General features: G+C 46.3%; 4 protein-coding genes across 11 annotated transcripts; 2 read left to right on the plus strand and 2 right to left on the minus strand.

Moving 5' to 3' along the window:
- Positions 1–823: 823 nt before the first annotated feature.
- On the minus strand, positions 824–16,718 carry LOC131266259 (ras-related protein Rab-32). Of its 7 annotated transcripts, none has more exons than XM_058268691.1 (6): positions 11,295–11,423; positions 10,529–10,937; positions 1,754–1,970; positions 1,508–1,689; positions 1,280–1,423; positions 824–1,193 (listed from the first exon to the last, which is right to left on the minus strand). In XM_058268691.1, exons 2-6 carry the CDS (start codon positions 10,568–10,570, stop codon positions 1,083–1,085), a joined length of 696 nt encoding a protein of 231 aa, XP_058124674.1. In that variant the 5' UTR covers positions 10,571–10,937; positions 11,295–11,423; the 3' UTR covers positions 824–1,082. The 7 variants fall into 7 exon arrangements, with proteins under 7 accessions (XP_058124674.1, XP_058124672.1, XP_058124679.1 ...); XM_058268689.1 differs by lacking the exons at positions 10,529–10,937; positions 11,295–11,423 and adding exons at positions 2,882–4,106; positions 4,308–5,200; XM_058268696.1 differs by lacking the exons at positions 10,529–10,937; positions 11,295–11,423 and adding an exon at positions 16,696–16,718.
- Positions 11,427–26,279, minus strand: LOC131266260 (mitochondrial folate transporter/carrier). 2 transcript variants are annotated; one of them, XM_058268698.1, is made up of 7 exons: positions 26,156–26,279; positions 19,265–19,563; positions 17,398–17,631; positions 17,197–17,327; positions 16,927–17,135; positions 16,696–16,865; positions 12,015–12,153 (listed from the first exon to the last, which is right to left on the minus strand). In XM_058268698.1, exons 2-6 carry the CDS (start codon positions 19,480–19,482, stop codon positions 16,698–16,700), a joined length of 960 nt encoding a protein of 319 aa, XP_058124681.1. In that variant the 5' UTR covers positions 19,483–19,563; positions 26,156–26,279; the 3' UTR covers positions 12,015–12,153; positions 16,696–16,697. The 2 variants fall into 2 exon arrangements, with proteins under 2 accessions (XP_058124680.1, XP_058124681.1); XM_058268697.1 differs by lacking the exons at positions 16,696–16,865; positions 16,927–17,135; positions 17,197–17,327; ... (1 more) ...; positions 19,265–19,563; positions 26,156–26,279 and adding exons at positions 14,127–14,272; positions 14,410–14,523; positions 14,586–14,838; positions 14,900–16,331 and having other exon boundaries at positions 11,427–12,153.
- LOC131266261 (growth arrest and DNA damage-inducible protein GADD45 gamma-like) lies at positions 21,200–22,413 on the plus strand. Its single transcript, XM_058268699.1, has 2 exons — positions 21,200–21,553; positions 21,748–22,413. Exons 1-2 carry the CDS (start codon positions 21,200–21,202, stop codon positions 21,922–21,924), a joined length of 531 nt encoding a protein of 176 aa, XP_058124682.1. The 3' UTR covers positions 21,925–22,413.
- On the plus strand, positions 25,621–26,279 carry LOC131266262 (uncharacterized). Its single transcript, XM_058268700.1, has 2 exons — positions 25,621–25,997; positions 26,080–26,279. Exons 1-2 carry the CDS (start codon positions 25,728–25,730, stop codon positions 26,275–26,277), a joined length of 468 nt encoding a protein of 155 aa, XP_058124683.1. The 5' UTR covers positions 25,621–25,727; the 3' UTR covers positions 26,278–26,279.
- Positions 26,280–26,285: the final 6 nt, after the last annotated feature.

The raw sequence follows: 26,285 nt of genomic DNA on the forward strand, positions 1-26,285 counted from the left end.
CCAAATAAATCGGTTTCTTCCCTACCCTCTCCCACACCATTAGTTGAGTTATATTTAAGGCTGTTAGTTTATATTTTTCATTAATTGTCTTTTGCTCTTGTTGACGTGACTAATTGATCTGTTTCGAAGTTTTTGACCGATGATGTTAGGTAAATGCCGTGATCTATAAATAGCTTCAACATTAACAATCTCATCATGTTTCAGATCTTTGTCAAAAACTAGTGATCGTAGTCAAAAACACTTTCCTACCAAATCAGCTCCAAGCAGGTTTTAAAAGCCTTGTGTTATCGCTTCGCTGGTACTATTACAAATTAACGCGACATTCCCTCAGCTAACACACTCAGCAACATGTGACTGTAAAAGAATCGTTGCTTTATTTCTGGCAAAAAGCCTTAATCGGAGAGCAGTCTAAAAGCTCAAACCTTATCGCCGGTACGGTTTTTGATATTTAGTTTTTTTATGCTAACAGTAACAGTATCGTCGGTGAACGATAAATTTCTTTTTTTATCATTTAAACGGGTGGCCCGTCCCTTTTTTTATCGATGAGTGTGGTTTCAACATTATTTGGACCGGTAGCGCTTAAGTGTTTTAAGTAGTAAACTATACGTAGCTTGGTAATGTCCTTTTCTATGTTCGAATCATCCCAACCACAAAGTAAAAAAAAAACCAAACAAAGAGCGTTAGGGTAAATTTGTTACAATTGAAAGAGTTCATTGTTAAAACAGTATATTAATAGTAATAACAGAAACGATAGCGATTGGGAGAGTACAACTTTAGTTAGTTAAACTTATTGTGATATAATTATAGTTCGCATAATGTTATGTTACTTGTGATTAAAAGAGAAACAGAAAAACAAAAACAGAGTACCGATCTGAGGGAAAGAGGGGGTGGTATAAAAATAGTAAAACAATTAAAAGTAAAACAAAGAAACGTAAGCCATCGCAAGCGATGACTCATCCACACAGGTCAAACTAACGTACACAAACACGCACACAGAAACACATGAAACAGAAACGCATATACACATGTACGAGGGCGAGCCGGATGGTGCATTGGATTGTGCTGCGCGAACGGGAGAGTGGTCAGCAGGCGCAGGATTTCTTCTGGGTCATATCCGCCTTTCCTCCGGCCAGCGCGAACCGCTCCGAATCGATGACCTCACCGGTGTTTAACAGTTTGTCATTCATCAGGATCTGTGGATTGCCGGAAACGGAATGGGTGTATTAGAGGTTTTGGGCTCACATTATGTCTACGTTTCTCCTTTATCCTTCCACTTTACCTTATTAACTAACGCTTTGGCAGCTTCTTCGATGTTGACGTTCTCTTTAGCGGAGGTTTCGAACCAGCCGGCAAAACCGTGTTCCTTCACGTACTCGTCCAGTTTGGCGGGCGTTGTCACGATTCCTTGTTTTTGTTGATCGCTCTGAAATGCAAAAGGAAACGATGATTTCCATTTTAAACAATGTTACTAGCAAACGAGGCTACGCTGGCAGGAAGTTACGATCACCTTGTTCGCTAAGAGGATGCACGGAATCGGTTTCCCATCAGGAAGTTGCACTTTTGAGTCTAGATCCTGTTTCCACTTGATCACGGCATCGAATGTGGCACTGCGCGTTACGTCGAACACGATAAACGCACCGACCGCTTCCTTATAGTACACCCGAGTCATGTTACCGAATCGTTCCTGACCTAAAAAAGAAATAAGCATAGATTATAATAACGTAAACCATATACCAACGGTGCGTTGTCCTACCAGCTATGTCCCACAGCTGCAGCCGAATGATCGTGTTCTGATCCCAGTTGAGCACTTTCAGCGCAAAGTCTACCCCGATCGTGGCACGATAGTTTTGGCTAAAGAACTGATGCACATAGCGTTTGATGAATGACGTCTTGCCGGTACCAAGCTCTCCGATGACGAGGATTTTGTAAAGATGTTCACGCTTCTCGGTCTGTCCCGTTGCCATGTTTGCCTGTCGGAGTACAAGAAGAAAATTGCCGGAATATTTTCGGACAGTCAGAGCAGGTTCAGAGAAAAAAGTCCCCGCTTCGAAAATGTTGGGTTATCCACTAAAACCCCACTTCGTCGTACCCACCACCCACCTTATGGCATATCTACTGTGAATAAATAAATAAAATCTTCCAGTCGCATTGCACTTTTGGCAGTGGCGAACAGCGACGAATGTCTGGTGGACAATGTTGCTAAAAGTATGATGGTGGGGGGGGGGGTTTAATGTCACACACAGCTTCTTCTGATAGCAAGATTTTGATAACGGTAATTTACGAGCCGTGCTGTGCAACATTTATACTATCACGTTGATACCTGCGCTGCCCAGAATGCACTTTATGACATTTGCACAGCAATTTCATCGCCAACGTTGATGGCAAGACTGTGTAAGAATAATGGAGTGAGACCGTCGGTTTGTTGCGATGGCGATGAAGCCATGCAGGAGAGTGCTTAGATCCCTGTAGGAACAATTCAGTTGGCCTAATTCAAACGACCTAAAGATTGATAGGTTTCTCAAACCGAAACCACAAGATGCTTCCATTCACTTTGCACCTTTGCGAGGGCTTTCAAAACTGAACCAGTTATAAGAAGCCTTAGGATATTCACACGAACACGACAGGTATGTGATTTTTCCCACTGCTCATTTTCACGCATTAAAGCACCTTTGCTTTGTTCTTCTTCTTCGGTTTCGTTTCCATGTGCCTAAACTGTTGGTGTTACGACCGACTTCGCTGATCTTTTGGTGTCGGACCAGTTTCCATCGATCTGAATGTGCCTCCCCGCCGAATGGTGATACTCATTTTGTGGGGATCGATTACACAGACACACATACACACACGCACACTCCTAAACACACGCATGGGGCCAACGACTTACCGATGGGTCGACGGCCCCTGACCTCTCGAGTAGCAGGTCACCGTGCGGGGACATTTTGCTGCCCTCGAGATAGTCCTCCGACTCGAGTTCCGAGTAGTCGCCGGACTCGAGGAGCGCGCTCGATAGCAGCGACGAGGACGACCGGAGAGGTTTGCCGGTGAGCAGCTCTTCCTCTTCCGGCGTGTAGAACGTCGTCTGTTCGACGTACGCTATGCGTCGCAGCGAGCCCTCGCTGGTCGTGTTGTTGGCCTGACTGTTATCGTCGTCGAAAGACGCACTACCGGTTCCACCACCACCACCACCACCACCGGCGAGCTCGTCTAGCGATCGCGTGCCGCTTCCGAGTGAAGCGTACGTGCCCGAAATTGAAGGAACGGCGAGCGTGGTTGAGCTCGTACCGGGCTTAAGAATAGTGGAGGTCCTGTCGGGGCGTACCTGGGTTCCGATATCGAACACAATCGTCGCCGATTCCGGTTCCGTCGTCGTCACTGGATTTTCCTCTTGGTCGTTCTTGCTCTGTTTCGCTGCCTCCTCCTTGTCCGTGTTCGGCCGTGGTTCTGGTTCCTCACTGACGTTCACTTCCACTTTCGGTTGTGGCTGTGGCTCGATCGATTTAAAGCCAGAATTGTTCGGATTCTTGAGGCTATTGCCGAGCTGGTACGGCTTGGCCGCTTCCTGCGTGCGGACCGTCGAAGCTGCCTTCGGAAGCGTTCCGGGGGGATCCTCACCTTCGGTGACGGGGGGCGGCGGTGTCACCACTGTCGGACTCTTGTTGCCCGCTTTCGACCGTGCCGCGTTCGCTCCCTTCGCCTTCCTCATAAAACTGTCTATTGCCTCGTCGACCGCAACCGACGACGGTGGCGATGATGGCGATGATGGTGGCGAATCAGGGAGGGTCAGGGGTGCCGGCGGCTGGAAGAACTTTTCCCGAATCGACAGCGATCCGCGGGGCGTTGGCTGCGGTGGCTGCGGTGCCGATAAGGCTCCTGCTGTTCCACCGTTCGAAATGTTCTCGATGGAAAACTTGTTAATCTCCGCGATGTAGTCCCCGCTCAGCAGACTGGACAGGCGCGCATCGACGGTGGACAGTGGCTGCTGCTGTGTGCGAACGTCGTCTCCGATCGACTGTGGCCGATTCGGTTCGATTCCTTCCCTCGGCGACAACAGTGCGGCGCCGATCGTCGTTGTCGTCGTCGATGTTGCCAGTTGCGCCGAACGAACGACACTAATTGGTTTTGAGGAGCCGATCGGCATCGGGTCGGGCAACAGCTCCTGGAAGCTCGTCTCAGCGTCACCACCACCAACACGACGACGAGGAACGCGACCTACGGGGTGGGAATTATCATCGACATCATCAGTTGGTTGGTGGTGCCTGTGTTTCAGTGGTGTTTGTAGCAACCAATCGACAACCACCGAAGTCTGTAACTAAAAACCGGAAGAAGCCTTACCATTGCTGAAGTCGTTCTCACTGCCCTCGTCCTCGTCCACATCGAACGTCGTCTCCTGGGTATTCCGTGTGAGCGTGATTTTCAGGTCGGTTCGTTTGGCCCTCAGCGGCCTCGGTTCGGACTCTAGCTGGCGTACCATCACCGGTGACGGAGGGTCAACCGACGTGCCGTCCACGCCGCCTCCCTCACCCGGGTACAGTTCCGTCTCGGAAGCACTCAGCATGGCCCCTTCGGGTGTTTGTCGTTTTATGCTGAGCGGTGTTTCGAGCGTGCCGGAGGAAACCTCATCCCCGTCACCAGCCGCAGTGGCCGCCGGATTCGGGGCGACCTTGGACGACTTCGAGCGACCGGCCAGCTTCTTCATAAAACTGGCCGCTCGGCTCGGTTTACGTGCCTTCTTCTGGCGTTGCTGCTTGTCCTTGCCCTCTCCAAGCGCGTCTTCGTCCGAGCGTGTGCCCGCCGTCAGGGCCGCTTCACGGATCGGATCCTCCTTGATCGCCGGAAGACTTTCGGTCGACTTAAGGGTCATGTCAAACGACTCCGTGGTAGGCGTTGGCGATGCGACTGGCGTTGGTGGAGGTGAAGGGCTGGCTGAAATCTCATCCACGACCACGCCCGAATCCCCCATCGTCGAGGTAGTCTCGGAGCTGGCCTGCGAGGACGATGCATCCTTCTTACCGCGGCGCGGGATCAGCTTTTGCGCATTGCTGCGGAGTTTCTTGAACGACAGCCCACGCTTCTTTTTCGGCTTCTTCTCCGGGCTGGCGAGACCCGCGTCCGATACCGACACGTCCGAGTCGACCACAACAAACTCCACCGGGCTGTCCTCGGACTCGCCGCGTCCTAGTTGAGCTGCGCGAGATTTTTCCATCGTTCCCGAGCACTACGGAACGCCCCGAAAAGGACTCACGAAGTCCTGTACGACGACTAACGATGGCAACACACTCGCTCACAGGGCGATCTCGAGCGGTCGAGCTGTAATTCGATTAGAGCTTACGGAGAAGCGAACTTATCGCGACCAGCGCTCCACCACCAAGCGGTCGTCTAAAACCAAAATCCTACACTAACGAAAGCGAAAGATGCGCGAACGACAGGTGCTGCACAGTTGATACGCGTTTTGTCGTTCCGTTCCGCTTCGGCTTCGGAGAACAGGTTGCCGCCCCCCGCTTAGAACTGTTGTTTTCCTTCCGTTCCGTGCCAGTACGCGTCGTCACTTTTTGCGCCGCCCTTCCGGGAGTCAGCAGGAGTATCGGGTTTCGCGTCACCACCACCTTGGATACGCTCCTTCCTCGTTCGTGCCTGACACCCCACCGCGTAGACGGCCAGCCTCAACCTAACTTGGTTCCGCGCGATTTTCGAGCGATGTTGCAGGCCCTTTTGCTGTTTTGCGGTTCTCGACCACGGTGAGGGTACTCTTATTAGCTGCTCTCTTCTTAGCTTCAGCTTCCGCCCGATCGCACGACAAGACTAACTCGACCGGATCGCCAACACGGACCGTGTTCCCTCCTCGCGGTGCTGCAAATCCACCGATGCGGACTTCTTGCCCATATTCTGGAACGTTACGACATCGCCACCGCTAGCTGATGTCGGTCGGCGGCGGCGGTGGCGGTGGTGGTGGTGGACGCTCGGGCTCATCTTAATCGGCTGCTTGGCATTATCAGGAGGAGGCGTTCACTATTGGCCCGTACGATTGTCGGGGATTCGGTCGGTGGCTACGCCGTCGTCCTGCCCTATCAGTCGGCCCCGATCTAAGGAATGTTGCCATGTTTTGTCCGGACCCCGCTGAGCTCACTGAGCTCGAACGGGAGCCAAGCCGAGCACAAAAAAAGGACCTTGCAACGGTGTGTTGACAAAAAATCTGATAGCTAAAGCTTTCCGGCAAAATTCCGAACTGTTGATGAAACCTTCCCTTGGAGCTCGGGATGATTGGGATAGATAGGGCTCGCCGGATTGGTGAAGCTTGTGGATGGAGGGAGGATTCGGTTGATGGAACGGTCGGCCATGGTAGGCAACATGAGCAATGAATCTGACCTTCCTTTCAACCGTGGCGAAGAGCAATCTTCTCAAATGATCGAACTGATGATGCATTGACATTATGTATAATTTGAGTCACGATGGACACTTCTAGAATTGCACAAGACCTGCTTTCAGCGATTAGTAAAACATACTTGGATGCAGTAAAAAGTATATTTAAACATAGAGCAGACATTTTTTGTGTCAATCAGGAATAACATTCTTCCTTGTTTGAGTCTTTCCCAGACTACTTTGCGGAATATGTCTTTGGATGGCAATTGCATCGTCGCCTTTGCACGCTCCAGTACACAAACGGCGCATTATAAACAAAAATGTGACTGTAATTCTATATCCCGACGGTAATTATATCTAAAGTCAATTGAAGCAGGTTTTCTTACCGCAAGGTGGAGAAACATGCAAGGCAGTGGAAGTCGCCCCCACGGTGTTGGGAATGTATTTGTAGGAATCCACCCAGACTAGGCCATAACTTCAGCGCTCTCGTTTTCGCTCTCTATCTTACACCTCACGGCACAGTGAAAATCGTTTGTCGGCCGTGAACGGCTTTTCCTGTGAAGTTGTAAGCCGTTTCTTGACCGGAGTATCCCATTTGCGCGGCCCTTAGCAAGAGAAGCCTCAGAAGGGCTGAACTTCGTCTGCTTTGCGGCGTCGTGTGGGTATGTTGTTGTTCCAATAACCCACCAAATAATGAGGCTATCGGTGATACGAGGAAACGAAATAGCCCTCGATGGTGCGCTCTGTTTTGTCTAGCTTCCTGGCTCTGGCAGGACTTCCCTATTCCGAGTAATGATACCTTCATTAACGTTGGAAAAGCGTTTCCTAACAACATTGGAAAAGCGTTTCCTACTAATAGGAAGCCCACCGGTACATTACTTCTAGATTAATCGGGAAAGTGTGCCTTGGATTAAGAAGAAGCCAATGATGTCTCCGTCAGCTTGATGTATTCTCGACATCTCTCGACAACATTTCATCAAAAGGAACTCGGACAACAACCAAGCATCATTGGCATGCAACGAGATCAGAAAGGTCCATCATAGCTTATCAGGCATAGCGCAAAAGTTGTCGTTTTTTGTCACCAAAGCAAATAAATAAGACCTCCTATGATACACTCTCGGCCGCGTCATTAACATCATCTTAATCTTTCGGCTCTAACCTCATCCTTCAAGCGGTCATTGGGATGTTGGGAAGTTGTTTTATTTTCCACCTTTTTTCCGATCGACGAGTCTTTCAGTGTGATTAGTTTCGAATCAGCATCTTGCCAAAGCGAGAAAAGAGTGGGTGAAAAAGAGGAAAATTAAATGACGTTAAAAAATTGTCTGAGGCCAACTTTTTTATTTTCGTCCTCCAAGATTGTTCAGCAAGATTAATTCAATCGGTTTTAATTGGTCTCCGTTAACTCAAGGTTTTGGAACCTTGGATTCATTCGTTTAGTTTCCGGCAACTGAGATAAGGACTTGCAGTAAACAAAAAACGTGATGAGAACCGAATATTGATTACGCAAAATCGTTAATTCCATTGGTAAAAAATGTACAATGTTTCGAAAACGCTCCTCGCTTTCGAATAATCCGCTGGGGCCGTTGAACACGACAATTTTTTGGATTCATATGCAATGGGGCTACGGTTTCATATTCAATATGCCTGGATGCATTTTACGCAGGGCGTTTTTCACCTAGATTAGCGATACAATAGGTTCTTGGCAATAATAATATGCCTAAAAGGTATTTCTATCCATGGGGCCACGACACGTGACTGCTCTTCTGCGGATGTTCTTGGGAGCGTCCATTGAGCCAATGCTAGAATAAACATTATAATAAGTCACTCTGATTGTGCCACACAGTTTGCTGTCCGTGGACTAAGCGTGAAATCACGACAAAATGCTCGAGACAACGGACGTTCGTGTTCGTTATATTTTTATCTTGCCCATGTTTGTTTGGACAACCGAAGGGTGAGTCAAACAACACAGCTAACAACAACCGGTGATAGAGTATACAGCACTCGCTCTACTTGAATAGAATTATGAATAGTTACCATAAACAATTCAATTTATATATAACTGTATGGTTCATCCCGGATTCAAATAATTACTTTTCACATAAGGGTGATAAATGTCACTTTTCACACAAAAAATTATCACAGAATCAAATCACAATTAGATACGGTTTTTACTAACGAGGATCCGCTTGAAACACTTCACTAAGATATTATCTACTTTCGCCACATAAACACACGAAACGAAAGGATGTAGCTTAAAGTATACCTTTTCCACCGTCGGCGTATTGGTTGGTTTTGGCGCGGTACCGTTAGCTCCACCACCGAGTGATGGAAGGAGCATTCGCAAACGAGACGATCGTCGACGTAACCGTCGGAAGGATGAACCACGACCTCCGGATACCTTCGGACGAGTACCTTCGTCTTCGCCACTATCTTCCGAGCAGTTTGTATGGCGTCTTGCAGCAGCCACCGCCGTGATGACGGTCGTAACCATCGCTAACAACTAACCGCCGATGGCGAAAAAGGGCTCACCCGCCCGTACCGACGGACCGAGACGGAGGTTAGTAATCCTCTAGAAAAAGCTCAGAGTCACGCCATTTGAGTCACTAAGATGCTGTTTGGCTGGAGCGGCTTTGCATTCGTGCCGAGTGCATGCATACGCTATCAAAGGGTTCTGTGTACGCCTTTGCCTATGTTTGTTTTCATAGATAAGCGTTTCTTCTTGGCTCGTATATTTACGCGATGTCGGCGCCAATGGTCCAGCATCCTTTGTGCATGGACAAAATGTTCATTTCGATCCTCGTTGCAACGGCTTGCACGATTTCAAACAAATTCTCATCACGAAAATCAAGATTAACGACCCAAAGGATACTTAGATGTGAACATTACATAGCGAACCAGCGTATCACCTTTCGACAGGTTCACCTGCGAAGTTGGCGTTGTTTTTAACGCACACCACTTACACACCAGTAAATTCGGCTACTTGTGCTCCTCCAAATGCTGGGACTGAAGTAAAAGTTGATGGGCTTCCAAGACCTTTGATCAGGTATGTGAGGCGGCGTCCTTCAGCCCGTTGACGATTCCGGAATGAGGTGTTAACACTACGCGGGCACCGTTTATTGATAGGAAATTACAAGATTTGTGTTCTCGACCAAACGTTCAGCAAATTGTGTTCGCAATGCACCCCGTGTATATTAAAAACCAAACACCGGGCAGCCACGACACCACACTGTAAACGAACACTAGCGAAATGAGTAACGAATCAACAACGTGCCCGGAGTTCACATTCGGTTGCACACAGCGGACACACTATCATCCACGCTGTGTGGTGCTGTTTCTATTACGGGCATTACAAGTGCCCGCGTCCGTTCCGGTGTACAACGCTGCGCACACACTGCTTCGCGTCTGGCCAGCGATTGATAAGAGATTAAGATGTTTTTTGGAACGATGGCGCATGTCGCCGGTGATGGTATTCGTGACCAGCTTTGAGTCATCGTCTCACAAACCAAGGATCAAGAACAGTCTCGAAAACATTACCAACTCATCCTGTACATCTTTTACCCCTCCGCTCCACCACAGAAAATGCTTGGCCATTCTTACAAAAATACAACGTATGTCGTTTCAGGATCACCCACCAGCACCCACCAGCGTGGAAATAAACCTTGACTAAATCTACCGACCTAAAAATAAAAGCATTGGAAAGAAGAGAACAGGGCAAGAGAATAGCAAACTTTCCTGGTGAAAGTGAAAGTAACAGTTCAGCTGATAATAAACTACCGTTCGCGTTGCCGTTGACGCAAAGGGCTCGCTCCGAGCTGTGGCCGACATTATCTTATCTATGTTTCTCCTTGTTGCCTTTGCTGGTGTACCTTGACTTCAGGGAAGAATGTTCTCCCTGCGTTCGTCTTTAAGCCTTTTTTTTTTCAAACATACTGCAAAAGGCCAGGTTATTTTGTTCCACCACATTTGAAATCCTATAGATGGATTCGGTAACGTTATTGCCGTAACCATAGTAACACTCACCATGCAGCGTAGCTCATGGTTTTCCGTTTCTCACGTCTCACGAGGATCCGCTAGACGTTTTGCCGGTACTTGCCAATACACAGCTATGGGGGTTTTTTTTACACTTGTTCACCTTGGGCGACTAATTACACGGATAGTAGTACTTAACACTTACCTTATTTCCATTGGCGTAATGCAATCCATCCGGTGCTACCATTTCGACGTGGACGTGTCTGCTTTTCGCGAACTTTGCGCACCAAATGTCCACGTCGTGAGTTGCAACCTACACGGAATCCGAGTACCAATGAATTCTCTGCCAGCAGAGAGGTAGTAACTGGATGGACGAAAATCGGACTAGTTTTGGGGTTGTCATTCACACCGATACGGCTGCTAACTAGCGTAGAATCCCTTCTCAAATATCCCCCATCGATCGGTTGTAATGTTGAAGTGCTGCAATCGGTTCACCGTCGTTATTCCCCCGTTGCGTTCCATTCCACGGCTTGACGACTGCTCCCCCATGGGGGGTATACCATGTTTTGATTTCACCTCCAGTCTGAACGATGCGGTAGCGATGGCATGTCCTACTACAGTGCGGAACGAAAAACACAACACTTGATAATTAAAAATGCACAAGTCTGATTTGTTCTTCAATTATCTTGCCTCAACTAGCAGACATTGTATGTTTTATAAAAAAAATGTCATACTGAAAGATTTGTAATTTTATCACAAATCTTTTTTCCATCAGGTGTCATGTATGCATTCGCAACTGATGACACAACCGTGGCTAGTGCGCATTCGCTGATTTTGAAAATATCGTGGTGTCACACCGCATGATAAAGGATCCGAATGTAAGCAATAGAACTCAATGAATCAATTGACAGGCATATTGACCACGTGATCGTTATGTATATTGATGGAATTTAATTTGTTGTAAATCTCACCTGAACGTTCCAAAAAGCATTGGCTTTACGGCACTTGCTGCTGGGGATTACTTGTACAAACTTCCAGGAACTTATTGTGATATCACTTCGGCTTTAGGACGCGCGGGAGGAGAACATAATCGGTCCATGAGCTACGTTTTCTTAAACAAGAATCTATTTTTCCAACGGCTTTTGCTATTGTGCGAGAAGTTGCTGATGAGTCATCCATAGTCGTTCGTAGCTCACCCACGCAATTGGTTTCTTAGGATATTAAACTGGAAATTGTTAAACTGTACTTGGACGAACCATGAATTGAATCAATTCTAGGAATGTCCAATGAAAATTCTCCTAACAAAAATGTTCTTTAACGGCTTTTTCGATGATCGGTGAATGTACTCACGAAGTCCTTCAACATGATGATAAAGAGAAATTAATCTCTCTATCAGTAAGAAACAATCAATTTTGTTTTTGATAAACATCTAGAGAAGCGAATTATATGCTCTACGTTGCTACGGAAATCAATATTTGATTAAAGGAACTATAAGCTTATACTATAACAATTATGCTGTGATTATTGTTCGTGTTCCGTAAAGCTATTATTTGGTTATGTTATAAGACCAGTAAGGGACCAGTAAGGGACCAGCCGGATAATTTACGGCATGGTTTAAGGGGGGGGCAAACTGTGAGCTTAGACTAAGACTCTGTATCCGTTTTGCCAGTGCAGGAGAGAGTGCATTGTTAATGCTTGCTCTTAGCTTTACTTCTATCCAACAGATACTGTGATACTTTTTCGTACGTTAAGAACGTAACCATCGTCGCAGGGACGACCCGGGTCAGGTTCGGACCGAGACCTTTATAGAATCCACGCCACGACTCATATCTGAGATGGAGAAAAAGATCAGAAAGAAAGAAAACATTACTTTTCATAGATTTTTCTGTTTTTTTGGTCATACGTTGATTTTTTTTTTGCTCGTAAGCATTTTATACCGTTTTTTATAGTTTTATTTGTTTTAAGAGTTTGGTTTTTACCTTTTTTTCTTCTACTCGATTTGAAATCATTAAACTCGTTCACAATAAGTATGAGGAGAGAATATAAAATATAATGAAAAAGAGACACGCGGAAGGGAGGAAGTAGAACAAAGATAGAGTATTGATCTTAAATAAATCTTAGGGCGTAAAGTAAGTCTAAAGAAGTTATGCCTTCGTTCTTATTAACGAAAGATATTTTCCCTTTCATTTGTATGCCTGATTTTCCTTGATGTTTTGTAATTATATCTTTTAGCTTTTTATATGCATTACGCCTCAAAAACTATACCTTTAATTTTGTTTCGATTGCTGCAAATTGATTAGTGCTTTTAACGCATTTTGTCTGGTACCTTAGTTTTAAGTAAGAGCATGTGGTCTTGCGAGAAAGAGGTGCTATTATTGTGTTTTTTTGATTAAATCTTTTAGCTGCGTAATTTGAACATCACGTACAGCTTCGACCATGCAAGATTTTTTTATGTTGTTACATTTTTTTTCTGTTACTCGCTCCATTTCGAGACACTTGGCAACGAAATCTCCAACGATTGGGACCAACCCGACAAACTACTGATAACTGACCCCTGGGTAGGAAATTCATGCCTCCAGCAGCCGAGCGCATGTCATGATCGGAGGGAGGCCTGCAGCGGGGGCAAAATACGTTCAAGGAAGATTGGAGATTCTGCGTCTCCGGTTAATCTCTTAATCTGCTGTTGTTTTTATTCCCCAGTTATGTTTATGTTCACATTGGTTGTTTTTAATTGTCCTTTTTAACGTGGCTAACGGCATTTGCTGCATTTTCCACATTGCCATTCAGTTGTGTAGTTGATTTAACGGTGTTTTCATACGGGGCTCGTGGATTTCATCCATTACATATTTACTCAAATGAGATACATTCAATTGATTTTGTTTCACATGTAAGAAAACAAATCTTGCCTTTTACTCGGTTCTGCTTTAAAATCAATTTATCATTACTATGAATGTTGAGCGCCTCATCTGTTGAAAATGGCTTTTTTTTTACTTCAAGAGCACTGCTCCATAACTCTATCTCGAAGATGCAGAAACGAAGAATAGAAACAGATAAGATAACTAGGAATGACAATCAAAATCGCACCTTTGTCCATTAACACTTGGCGAAGAGTGCTTACCGAAATTAGCTTCGCCAGTACTGCGCATAAGATAATGAGGAGCACGAGCAAATACTTAGCAGGTCGACAGATGTACATGCATTGCAAAGAACATATGCTTAAGAATTAAACCTTGCAGGGGAGCTCTGCAGTATATTCAATATAGTTTGGTCAGGCATTCAATATTTCAGAGACTTTACGAGGATCTTTAAACATCAACTACTTTTTGCAATAATAGCATAATTCGCAACAACAATCGTAATGGCTATAACATAATAATAATTACTGATGAACTGAGCTGCGCTGCTTTCGCTTGTTTACATCGAGAAGACTACACAAGAGCAGACACAGGAGATACTTATAAATGACGTGCTTTTTTGCACAAATACGCACTTTTATCCAATGACGGTGGAATTCTGAATGTCTCACTCACTTCACTTAACAATATACAGCCGGGTGGTTTTGGAAACAAGGACAGGCAGAAGGGATGAGAAAAGCCCTGTCTTGGGCAGGAATGGAGTTGGAAATTTCTTTCTGACCAAACATCGTGGTGTCGGGGCAGCATATGGATGGAGAAAAGATGGCCGGCTATGCCTCTTAGTGGTTCGTAAATTTCTCATAGATCAACATCACCAGGCAAATGTTGGGCGTTACGTGCACTAGATACGGCCAGAGACCTTTATAGAACCCCGACACCCGTTCGTACCTCCAAGTTAGCTTAACGCAGTCCCAGGTGCCTTTGTAGCTATGGTTTTGATCCTGCAGGCGAGCCCGAATAACCTGGTACGGGTAGGTACCGGCGGCCGCAATCAGCTTCGAAATGGCTGCAAACGTTAGATACTCGGAGGTTGTCTACGGTAGTTTGTACGATTTCCCATACGATCAGGAGGTCAGCCATAAAAAGAAAGGGAAAGCAAACAGGGGTTAGCAGCATGAAATGGACCATGGAACTCCCGTCCATTGCGATATGTGACAGGGAGGTATGTTACCAGTTTAGAGTCGATCGGTCGCTTGCGGTGCTGGTTGTACTTGTTCTTCATTTCTTCGTATGTCATGAACTGCAGCGCTCCGTGCGACACACCAAACATTCCCGGGACGAAACCCTGCCATAACAAGAGCATTGTTTTACATTCTCCTTCGCAATTTCCGCAATTTTCATTCTTACCCGATAAAGCCCACGGATTCCTTCCGTGCGGTAGATCTTCGTCAGGCCATCTACCATACCGGCGTAACCGGTGCCAGTTCCGGCCGTGACACGTTCATTGCATTGCAGACACAGCCTTGTCTTTACCACCCAGATCGGGTTCGTCATGGCAAGCGTCAGAACGCCAGCTTCGGCTGCGGCCAGCATATGCAAAGTCGGTCCTAGTGGTTGGGCCGTATTTCCATCCTGAATATAAGTTTTAATCGTATTGTAGCTAAAAGTAAAAATGTTATCAGACAGATTGGAATTTGTTGAGAATAAATCTTAACACTTACAACATAAAATAGAATCCCCAGGCGCTGCCAGAGCCCCACATGTTCGGCGTGACTCCTTTGTACAATCCTCGAAAGCCTTCCTGGCGGAAAATTGTCAGGAAAGCGCTGGTGAGTCCCCGGTACTGTGGAACCGATGCTGTACGACCATCGTTGACCGCGAACCGAATCTTAATAAGATCGAGCGGGTGCAGCAGCAAAGTGGAAGTAACACCTCCAGATACGCCGGCCATCAGATGTTCGTACTTCACGTGTGCCAACCATCCAAAGTTTCCTTTTCCGGTACCGGCGGCACCAGCTGTGGCTGCTGCAGCAACGGCGGCCGTTTTGTGGTTCTTCAGTGAGGATGCCATGGCAACTGCTGACGAGTGGTTGGTACAAGTATGTGTCTTCTCGAACCGATAATGCTCTCGGTTGTCTTCTTTTCAGCAGCGTTCCCACGCTATCAGTAATTAATATTATTGCTACCTTTAGACGGATGTTCCGTAAGTAGTCAGACACGATTTGAACACTTTGTGAAATCGTGCTCTACTGCTGTGTCCTGCTGGTTCCAGATCTCCTGATCCGGAAGGTGTGACTTTCCTGCAGACTTCTCGTTGCGGGAAACAAGTAACTAAACGAGGCGTGTTTACTTCTTTAGACTTACGACACGACAGGCGTAGGACAGAAAGGGTGGTTGAAAGCAATACAGAATATATACATTATGTACAACGCGGATAGCAACCGAGCAACAATATCTTTCCCGGCGCGATGTTTGCAACAATTACTGGTTCCTTCCATACGTCCGCTCCGGAGTTTCACTATTGGAGGAGGTGAATGTGATGCCGTTCGCTGCCTATTGCTTCGTACACTCCGCGGACTCTCCTGCGTTTTTCTTCGGTTTCGGGGAGGGAAGCTAGTGCGCGTAAATTTGTTCGTTCGTTCGTTGCCGTGCAGCGACGACCCGGAACTGCCACAAATATACCGCTACGACTGCTTCACCGTGGTCCCATCTAGCGACTGATAAGCGCCGTCAGATATGACGTAAACCCGTGCGACGTGCGGATTTCGTAAGTAGTAGTTTCCACTTGCTCGCTTTTCTGCACCAGAGTTAACATATTGCACATTTTGCTATTGCTTCGAACTGCGAAGGTGCTATTACAGTAATCACTCCCGTGGCTATGTTGAGCTGTTGGTCTGTTTTCTTCAAGAACGGCTAAGGAGTTTCTTGCACATACACTTTTCAAGGTCGATGACGACGACGATCAGACGAGTATCGATTGCTGGCGCTTCCACGCGGTTTCTACCACCATTGTTGTTGCACTTTGCGACGCACTACCGGAGGGACACTTTCTTCACGAGAAACGATTGATATTGGCACGTGTTATTACGATTTTCCTATCCGGTGGTAGCGCACAATAAAGTAGAAACCAAGCGCAGCAAAAAGGATGATGAAATCGCTTCTGAAAGTAGCTGTGTGTCTAGTGTTGGCAGAATCGGGATTCGGAAGATTCGAAGATTCGATCCCTAGACGGATTCGAAAGATTCGAATCCATGGGATTGAAGCTCGCAATGACTAGTTTGTGACTCACAAATATGACAGATGAGCAGTTTATCTATGGCTGCGTACTTTGAGCGCAAAGTGGCTGCGGCAAAGTCAGCTGATTTGAAAAATAGTGAGATACTAGGAATAGCAACATAATTTAAATGGCTAATCAATGTTAAATGTGCCAATGTTAAATTTATGTGTAAAACACATGTTTTTAAAATAGCACCATAAAATGGGGATAACAAGGGCGTTAAAAATGTCTACCACCCACCTCTAATCTTTTTCTTCCGTAGATAACTGGTACTGCCACACATTAGCATGAGAAAATCCATTATTTTCAAGACACACATTGTCCGGGAGCTCATACCGAGCATGCAAAATCATGTTGTTCAGTACGCCGGTGTCAGTAATTCCGTGCCTTCCAGGATCGCCAATATAAATCTGTTAAAACAAAGCAAATTAGTCCTCTGTGCAACTATTACCCATTCATGAACATTATCACCTTTTTGCCAGCACGTGCCAAACGTTGTATCCATGGATGTAGAACCGCTGCTATCTCCGTATCATAAAACAGGTCTCCTATTAACACAATATCATAACGTGTCGCCGAGGCGCCATTGCCGATAAGATTATCACTTCGTACGTCCAGTTCATCTGCATTGTCCACTATACCATTCACTTTTGCGTTTAGCAGTGTGGCCTGTAAAGCGACTGCAAAACAGGTGAAACATATTATAAAACAAATATTATATTGAGTCAACAAATGACCTACCTTGATCGATGTCGTTTGCAGTGACCGAGCAAGCTCCTACCATTTTTGCAGCGATACTAGAGGCTCCACACCCACAGCCAACATCCAACACCGACTTCCCTCGGAAAAGAGATTCTGTGTCAAGAATAAACCTGTAACGCGACGCTAGTTTACATTCCATTCGAATATAATTATGTGTTTTCCCGCCGTCTATTAGCTAACCTCGTAAGCGCCTGACCTCCAGGCCAGTAAAATCCCCAAAAAGGATCCATAGGAAAGGGGAAGGCATTGGTATCGGTTTCGCCGGCGCCAACCGGACGATGATAGATGTCGCACTGGGGAGTTATGAGGTGCAGCGCAATTTCCGGAGTCAGGTGCTGCCGCGATAGGACCGTGTTTGATAAAATCTTTCCGACCATGGTTGTTGCATCGAAATCCGGCGGGAGGCTTTGGGGACTAGATAACAAAATTTTGCAACGATAAAGATAGCGGACATGTAAGCAAACAAGAGTATGAAACCGGGACGAAATTGGTAGGTTTCATAATGTAATCAAACTTTCATTTCGATAGTATTGCAGTTTTGAATCACAGTACTCGCTATGTACAAGGTAGTTGTGTCTCATCAAATTACCACCTTATGGAATGAGTAGTTCCCTTGTCACCTTCCTCAGAGGGTCATCCTGCACTGGTCGTTGTCCTCAACCGAGGCCAAGTGAACACGCTTCAGCGATCACGTTCTCCGAAGATATTTCCAATTTGGCAATATGCTCCAACCAACGGGCCTCAATGCTTCACGCATGAAACATTAAACCTCGCCGAAACGGTAGTCAGCAAGATTCGCATAACCTGTCGCCTTATCCTGTGCCAGAAACGCTATCGTGGTCACGTAGCCGTCGGTCAAACCAGCGGTCAAATCTAGGGTAGTTGATCTTTTGCAACATGATGATATGATTGTATTTGAGGCTCCAAAGGTGCATGTGAAGTCGATCACATCCGTTAGGTTTAATACAGCACCCTTTTGTTAGTAGTTTTACCAACAAAACCGTTATAAAGCATAACGGTAACGTTGACGATGGTTACGTCTCAACTTTCACCTTGAAACATTGCTCGAGGAAAGTGAAAGAAAGGGAAGAGCAATCGCGTGAACATTCCATTACCACATTGTCACCTCAAACTATGGGTTATGATTGTCTTTTTTTTTATCGAAATACGATACATTCTAAGACGAAAGGCTAATGAAACTACGTTACCTTTTGAAGCGTAAAAGTCATAATAAAAACATGATGCTTAATGAAAATACTGATCAGCAAACTCTGTTTGACTTATTTTTTGTAAAAAGGAAGTTTGCAGTTCGCAAAATGGTTCCCGCCAAAACGTAAATTGTTCGTGTTCCACAAACGAAAGTGCTAAATGGGCTGCATGGTAACGGTTCTTTGCCTACGGGTTGTTCGGTCGCGAAATCATTCCACCCTCCGGTTTCCTTCGGACCTTGACCAATCCAAACCAACATCGCTTCAAAAACTGCGAGCTTCTTCAGTTCCCCCCCGCGGTTTGGTGACGTATTAATGGGAACAAAACATAGCAACGCGTAGTTGCGACCGAACACGATCGCGTATCAAAACATTTTAATGTGCTAAAAATAACATATCGTTACTTGGTTCTTTTTGGGTTCGTCGCAGTCGGTAACATAAAACGAGCTGACGCATGTGGAACAGTTGCCGGTAGCTGACCGGAGGCCCAATTGATTTTCATTGGGTTCACCATGGTCAGCTCGATCGCTCGCGCCTAGATTAATCAACCATAACACTACTCATACGCTCAGACGGAATAAACTTGTCTGGGCAACTGATAACCGACGCGATGGCGACGAGCCTCCAGTCCATGACATTATAAAAAATTTCCTTTGCGCTATCTTACATTTAGATGCTGGAAGTTTCTTCTGTGTTTTTGCATTACGACCCCCGCGCCACATGCTAATTGATCACACGACAGATCGAATTTGCCTTCTCATGGGAGCTAAATTATTGCTAAAGCCTTTTAATGATCATGTTAGCTCTATGCAACTAGTAAAGCAGGGTTCACTACTTACCGTTTATTAGCTGCCTCGAGGGAACTTTTCCATCGACCCGTTTTGTTAGCTCCATCCTCACAATTCTGTGCACCCGGCAAGGGTGTTGCAGTTGTGGCGTTGAAACCCCTGCTGACCTGGTAAGTTGCAGCGGGATGGAAAGTACGCGCCAACCAAATCCGGCCGACGGCGACAAGGCCGGCGGTAGCGCGGATCGTCTCGTGACGCGCGTACGACATTTTTTGCTTCGAATCCTCCTCTCGTTTCAGCGCAAAGGAAAGATTAATAACACACGCGTGGCACGTTGATGCTAGAGTTTGCTAGAGGAAGGAACAATACGAAACAGAGATTGAAAATTTCATTCTATTCGCGTCAGACTGTCGGGTTGGAAAATATTATCAACACCACAGTAAACAAGTAAACAAGAACAACAACTCGGTCGATTCTAACGAACGCGCCAGACGGTGGGAGCGCAAGAAGCAAAATACTAAAGAGAATACGGTTCCTTATCTCATGTTTACTACAGGCCCCGGAAATTCCATCCATCCAAGAAATTTCGTACAAACAACAAAATATGCATACACGTATTAGAAAACGATGTTGGTTTAAAAAGTACCAAAAAAAAGCCCATCTGTGCTGGATTTTTTAATGCACCCGAAATGGGAATGCCACTGTTCAGTGGGCGTTATATTTCGAAAAGTATTACATGACTCATTCGAAGGAACAGCATAGCAGACGATCTGCAAAGAGAACATGGCAAACGGTTCCGTTTAATGTTGACCGATTTCATTCATGCTGTGGGGTGATGCTGTAAGCCGGATACAAAACATGAGAATTCATGTCTTGAGCTCCAATAGCGACCACGATGACTTGCGCCTCCGAACGCCACTAGGAATCTCGCTCTTTCTCTCGCGCCATTCATACCCAAATTAATTTTACCACCAAAATCACCTGAACTTTGGACCGACGGCATCGTCGGAATGTCTCTCTGGGAGGATGGTGCGTTCAAAGGCCGCTCTGAAGTGGCCAAAATTGACGTCAGGTGACGTGTCGAACAGGTTGGTTCGAAGCAGACCAATCTTTACATTCTCTTTGAGCAAACGCCAATCCAAACAAAGCCTACCTTGTCGTGCGGGTTTAGATCCGGATTTCGGGGCCACGTGGGGCTTGACTGCACTTTCAGGAACAGCTCAAGCTTGATACTTTCGTGAAAGGGGTCCCCGAGAAATCCCATCCCGGAAGGCCGTTCTTCATTCTTTGGGATCCATCGCTAGTTTATGCGCTAAATTTCCCCATAACGCTTCTCCCTAAATGAAGTACGCTCATCTTGTTTCCATCCGATGTGGGTTTTCTACTTGCGGCACGATTCTGCGAACGCTAATAGAAACTCCCCGAGATCCGTTCACACACACGCCCCGTTCGTGTGGACCGACTGGATTTTCCCAGATATCAACCCCCCAGCCTGTTCCCACCCTGCTACACCACCCCACCCCGTCGATCTGTACGTCGCGACAACTACAAACCGGAGCAGCCAAGCGAAACCGGTATTTTTCAACTGGCGAACCGCGGAGAATACGCAAACATCCACGCAACGCAATGCTCTCGCGGACAGACCGCGCCACTATCATCTTCACGGCCGTCTACGGCGGGGTCGGCCGTTGGCTCGCTCGGGGGTTCGGCCACCCCTCGGTGCGATTCGCGTGATTCTCGGGCACCGTCGGGTTGTTTTGCGAGCGCGATCGGGGTGCTCGTCTATAAAAGCCTGCGCGACACACTTTGCGTCATGTATTGAGCGTTCAGAAAGCGTACAGCAAACTTTATACCGCGATTTCGGGCTGGAACGATCCTCCTCTCTCAGTGTGAACAGTCTAGAAACTTTGGCAGCTTTCAATACGTTGCGCAATAACGGCCACGGAGTGTGCATCTGCGATAAAGAAAACAACAAGGATTAACACAATGGTGATAGCGACCCAGCTCCGCAAAGCCAGCTCAAGCAGCAGCATCGGCGAGGACAGCATCGACGCCAAGTTGGCGGGCATGTTCCTGGATGCGCCACCATCCACCCACGATGACGAGATCCCGACGGAGCAGATTGGAATAACCGTCCGTCGTACGTTGGTCTCCGCAAACTACGAGGCGCGTGCAATCGTTGGACTTTCCGAGTCAATAAACGCGCTCTCGAAGACGCCGGAGGATTTTCTTTTCTGCTTCCTGGCCACATCCGGTACCGATGGTAGCGCTCCGGGCAACCACATGCATCAGGTGTTGCTGGAGGCGTTCTGCTTCGAGCACGACATTTACATAATCAAGGTAAGTTTCGCTCGCGAAAGAGGTCATGGCTGTTTGCAGCCTTCGGATGGAATTACCCACGCTTCGTTGCGTTCTATTTCGAACGTAAAGAAGAACCCGAAAGGGGATCCACCGACAGTGTGATGCAATGAAAATAGTGAATTGGAGAGCATTTGAATTTAACAATTTGTTTGTTTGGTCTTTTCTATCTGCAGGTTGATAGTGCGGAAAAATTAAGCCGTATGCTCGGTGCCCACCGGGTCGAATCGTGTGCCTTGGTGCAGAAGGGCTGGAAGGATATTGCCACTGCAGCCGAGGATCGCCTGGTCGACTACTGCGAAGAGCACTGGGACAATCCGGTCAAGCCGATCGTCAAATTGCCGGAAAAGTAACATCCCGCCTGAACCGGACCGAACCGATCATCGCGACCCAAACATGGAAAGTGATGAAAAGTGTGGAAAATATTACAAAAAAAAAAGAGTGCTCTGGAGATCCAATGAAAGTGGCCTCCTCAATCAGCACCTCTTCTCCCCCCCACTCCCACCGAGCAAACATTACCCCCCTGAAGGACAAGAAATATGTTTCGGGGTTTAGTTTGGCGAACATGTGGGAGATGTTGTTTCAGATCGGAATAACGATGGCTCGGAAGTGACGAATAATGTGGAACACATGTGGCGTGGCGTGGCGTGTTCCGTAGTTGTTTCGATCGGTGTATTGAAGAGCACAAACTCTGGACCCAAGTTATGAACATAGAAATATGTGCTCTGTGAAGTGTGACTTTATGCAGTGAAACGACCATCGATGTCGTTGTAGACATCTCGATAGTGGAATGGAATTATTATTGATGGATACTACAAAATCTATGGAACAAGTGTCAACACCTCCACCTCCATCAGTGTAGAGTTAGCTAAAGTGAAACGTATAAAGCAATTATAACCATAATGGAATTCAATAAAGCGAAACGTGACAAAGCAAAGCATTTATGTTTGTTTAATCAATTTTCATCGAACGAAAAATCCCTTCTCTTCTGCTGCTGGCTGATAAGAGGAATTGCCAACCCATTCAGAATTGGGCAAATGACATTCGAAAATTCTCTTCACTCCTTATTGTCATGCCTACCCTTTATCGTTTTCCCGTGAGACGCGATAACATTTACTTCCTTTTTTGGGGATCCCGCGCGAAAGCCCTTTTACGGACAGCCGTGGAAGGAATGCCGAGGCCGAATATGCCAAAGATGGCTAACCGATATGAACGATAATGGCATTTGTGTCCTCGATAGAGGCTACAGTCTACAGTCTGTTTCTTATCGCTGCCAATTAACACCGATAAAATATCGCCCTCTTAAATTACAGTTAGAGGTGACGTTGTTATTAGATAGCAATAGCATGGAAAGCGAGCGTAGGGAGGGCGAAAGTGAGATGCACTCTGCTAACGCGTTAGCCTCCCCTATAACGCTATACTGTGTTGCTAAGGATACCTAGGATGCAGGATGGAAGGGGAAATTTTCCATGCGCTCTGATTTTTGGTAATCGATGGTTACATTGATTATCGATGATTACTTTGCCGGAAAATAAAACAAAGCAAAGCGGAAATCTGCTACACAGTTTCATTCAAAGTTTGTAATAGACTTTTTTTTCGAAATTTTCGAATTTTTTCGAAAATTGCAGTTACTCTTGGGAAAGGTGGTGCTGCAACGTGATGAAAATAACCAACACAGAATAAAATCAACAATAAAACTACATCCATAAGGTTAAGCCCAGTAAACGGGCCTTTTACCGGGCCCTGCAAACGGGCCGTGTTACCGGGCCGTGTAAGCGGGTCCTGTTAACGGGTCGTGTCACCGGGCCACGTAAACGGGTCCTGTAAACGAGTCCTGTAAATGGGCAATGTAACCTTGCCCTGTAAACGGACCCTGTAAATTGGCCGTGTTACCGGCCCTGTAACCGGGACCTGTCAACGGGCCCTATAAACAGGCCGTGTTACTAGCCCCTGTAAACGGACCATGTTACCGCCGTGTACCGGGCCCTGTAAACGGGCCGTGTTACCGGGCCCTGTACCCGGGCCATGTAAACGGGCCGTGTTACCGGGCCCTGTAACCGGGCCATGTAAACGGGCTGTGTTACCGGGCCCTGTAAGCGGGCCATATTAGCGCCGTTTACCGGGCCCTGTAAACGGGCCGTGTTACCGGGCCCTGTAAACGGGCCGTGTTACTGGGCCCTGTAAACGGGCCGTGTTACCGGGCCCTGTAAACGGGCACTGTAGCCGAGTCCTGTAACTGGGTCCTGTAACGGGGCCGTGTAACCGGGCCGTTTTACCTAGTCTTATTATAAAAAATCCTTAACGTCACGCTGCAAATCCTAACGCTGCTCCTACTTGGATAAAGTGACGCACTAAAATCGATGCAAAACCACATCTTTGTATGGAAATTCTCTAAACGCTCATCCCATTGCATTGCATTGATCGCCATAGCAATCAGTTTGCTTGGGGAAAATGAAAGGATCGCTATAGCAACCACAGTTGACCTGGGGAAACGTGCTCGATTGGAGAAATGGAAAACTGGTTTTTCAAAATGTTTCTAAATTTTGTAAAATGAAAAGAATAATGACGCCGTTTCCGGGCATTATGCGTTCGATTGATCAGATATATAAAGGAAATACCGGATGAATCTTTCAACATGGTTCCAAAAAATGTGAATCAAATCCGTGTTCAACATGCACGGGCAAGCTCAATTGAATCACTTTGCTGTATCTTTTCTAATACTGGTAATGCACGAACAATTCTTCGAAAGGTTTAAACAAGTTCGAAATGTCACAAAAAAGTAGAAAAATACTTAAAAACAAGTACATATGACAGAAGTGGAATTTTTAATCGCGATCAATTGAACAGGCGTTCACAGTGGCCTAGAACTTCACACGAACGAACGAAAGAATGAAGGTATTGAGTAGACACTTTGAAGCAAATATATTTTTAAATTGATTTGGTTTGTTATGGGACAGTGGGACAACCATTAAGTACCTATGGTTTGGTAAGTACCATTTTGTTAACAACGGGATTCAGAAAATCATCATTCTCACGTGATTTTAAAGTTGAGCATATTTTTCCTTGAAAATACTGTACATACATTTTTTTTCAAACAAAATTAGACACGGTTTTTAAATATGTAATGGCCTGCAGATTATCTTTCTCATACCGGGATTTGGATTTTGCCTCTCTCAGTTTGATACAGGTTCAATCTTTTAACTGGACTGAGGCTTTACCACAACTTTAGTAGATTCTAATGCAAATTCCCCTTTCATCAACATGGGCCCGTGTAACCGGGCCGTTATACCTAGTAAATTATAAATTTTACCACAGCATTGGAAATTATAAAGCCCCCTTGGCAATCCGATGGTTTCAGTTTAGTAGAATATTTTACACATTTTTGCATCTTTTAAATGATCTCAAATTGGTATTCTAACTGGTCGAGTATGATAGTTCGTTAAAACTGCTGTTGGTAGGTACCGAAAATCCGCACAATTGTTGCATCATTTTGCAAATCACGAGCCCCCGAAAAAATGCGCCCTCTCCCCTTTTTTAGGTCCCTTCGCATGGGGCCATACCTCCCGCCATGGATTCCTAAGCGAAGAGGCAGCAAAAGGGGGCGGTATCTGTTTTCAAAATGATTCATGTTCGTACAGGTTTATTCCCATCGTTTGGCGTCTGCCTCTTGTCAGCTGATAATGGGGTTACTTGGTGCTCTGGATTGCGCAAACGCGACCCCCGCAACCGAGATGTTCATTCATAGAATTGGCCGGGCGGTACAAACAAATACGGTAATCGGCGGAACCGCATTGGATGTGTATGTGAGAGAAAACCGCGAACGCGCGCTTCCATACTCCATAAAAGACGCTTCTCGAAAGAGGTGCTGAATCATTGTCGGACGAACCGTCGGAACAGTATCGAGTATCTGATCTATCTGGGAGTGCATCAACCGGAGAATTTGTTTAAAGAAAGCTTCATCGTTATCTTTCAACAGAGTGTTTGGGAACACCTTCGAACGATTGAGGTTGCCGCGGACCAAGTGAGGACCAATATCAAGTGGGTCATTATTTCACAACCTTGCCCAACGCCTCCGTTTGCGAACTGTGAAAAAGAGGTGAAAGTGTAAAACCTAAATTAACGAGCAACGTCTGGCGATCGACCCCCGGGGCAAAGTATGGTTCTAGATACATCACACGAGAGGAATATGGCCACCGGATTCCACACCGTCGGCGTGGGGTCGAGTGCAAGGAAAATGTTGCTCAGTGCCCTCGAGGAAAAACGCCTTGTAGTGGGACTATCTAGTGCGATTCGCAGTTTGGCCACGGAACCGAATAAGTTTTCGTTTTGCTTCTTGGCACCTTCGGAGAATGATGAAAGCGGTGGACACTTGCAGGAGGTGCTACTGGAAGCTTTCTGTTTCGAGCACGACATTTACATCATCCGGGTAGGTTCCGTTAATGTCTTTAACTATGGGGTCATTAATGGGCATTAGATATTAATAAAACAATGCTTACCTCTCTCCGCAGGTGGACAGTGCGGACAAGCTGAGTCGTCTGGTGCAATCACCGGTCATTGCGTCATGTGCGTTGATAAGGAAATTACCTGCCAAAATGGTTCGTCGTATGAATAACGCTTATCGGCGTTCCGAGAGCATCTTAGTCGAACACTGCGAATTGTGCTGGGAAGAACCACATAAACCCGTCGTCAAACTACCGGAAAAGTGAATCCACCA

The sequence above is a fragment of the Anopheles coustani genome, chromosome 2, assembly GCF_943734705.1.
Source record: "Anopheles coustani chromosome 2, idAnoCousDA_361_x.2, whole genome shotgun sequence".
NCBI classification, from domain to species: Eukaryota; Metazoa; Arthropoda; class Insecta; order Diptera; family Culicidae; genus Anopheles; species Anopheles coustani.

Excerpts from the sequence above, each read along its gene's own strand:
- LOC131266259 (XM_058268689.1), bottom strand. The coding sequence starts at position 5,200 with ATGGAAAAATCTCGCGCAGCTCAACTAGGACGCGGCGAGTCCGAGGAC. Across the intron at positions 1,690-1,753 it reads GCAGCTGTGGGACATAGCTG|GTCAGGAACGATTCGGTAAC; the intron begins GTAGGACAACGC and ends TTTCTTTTTTAG. Across the intron at positions 1,194-1,279 it reads CCAAAGCGTTAGTTAATAAG|ATCCTGATGAATGACAAACT; the intron begins GTAAAGTGGAAG and ends GGCAATCCACAG.
- LOC131266260 (XM_058268697.1), bottom strand. The coding sequence starts at position 15,249 with ATGGCATCCTCACTGAAGAACCACAAAACGGCCGCCGTTGCTGCAGCA. Across the intron at positions 14,524-14,585 it reads GAATCCGTGGGCTTTATCGG|GGTTTCGTCCCGGGAATGTT; the intron begins GTAAGAATGAAA and ends TTGTTATGGCAG. Across the intron at positions 14,273-14,409 it reads GACCGATCGACTCTAAACTG|ACAACCTCCGAGTATCTAAC; the intron begins GTAACATACCTC and ends AAACTACCGTAG.
- LOC131266261 (XM_058268699.1), top strand. The coding sequence starts at position 21,200 with ATGGTGATAGCGACCCAGCTCCGCAAAGCCAGCTCAAGCAGCAGCATC. Across the intron at positions 21,554-21,747 it reads ACGACATTTACATAATCAAG|GTTGATAGTGCGGAAAAATT; the intron begins GTAAGTTTCGCT and ends TTCTATCTGCAG.
- LOC131266262 (XM_058268700.1), top strand. The coding sequence starts at position 25,728 with ATGGTTCTAGATACATCACACGAGAGGAATATGGCCACCGGATTCCAC. Across the intron at positions 25,998-26,079 it reads ACGACATTTACATCATCCGG|GTGGACAGTGCGGACAAGCT; the intron begins GTAGGTTCCGTT and ends CTCTCTCCGCAG.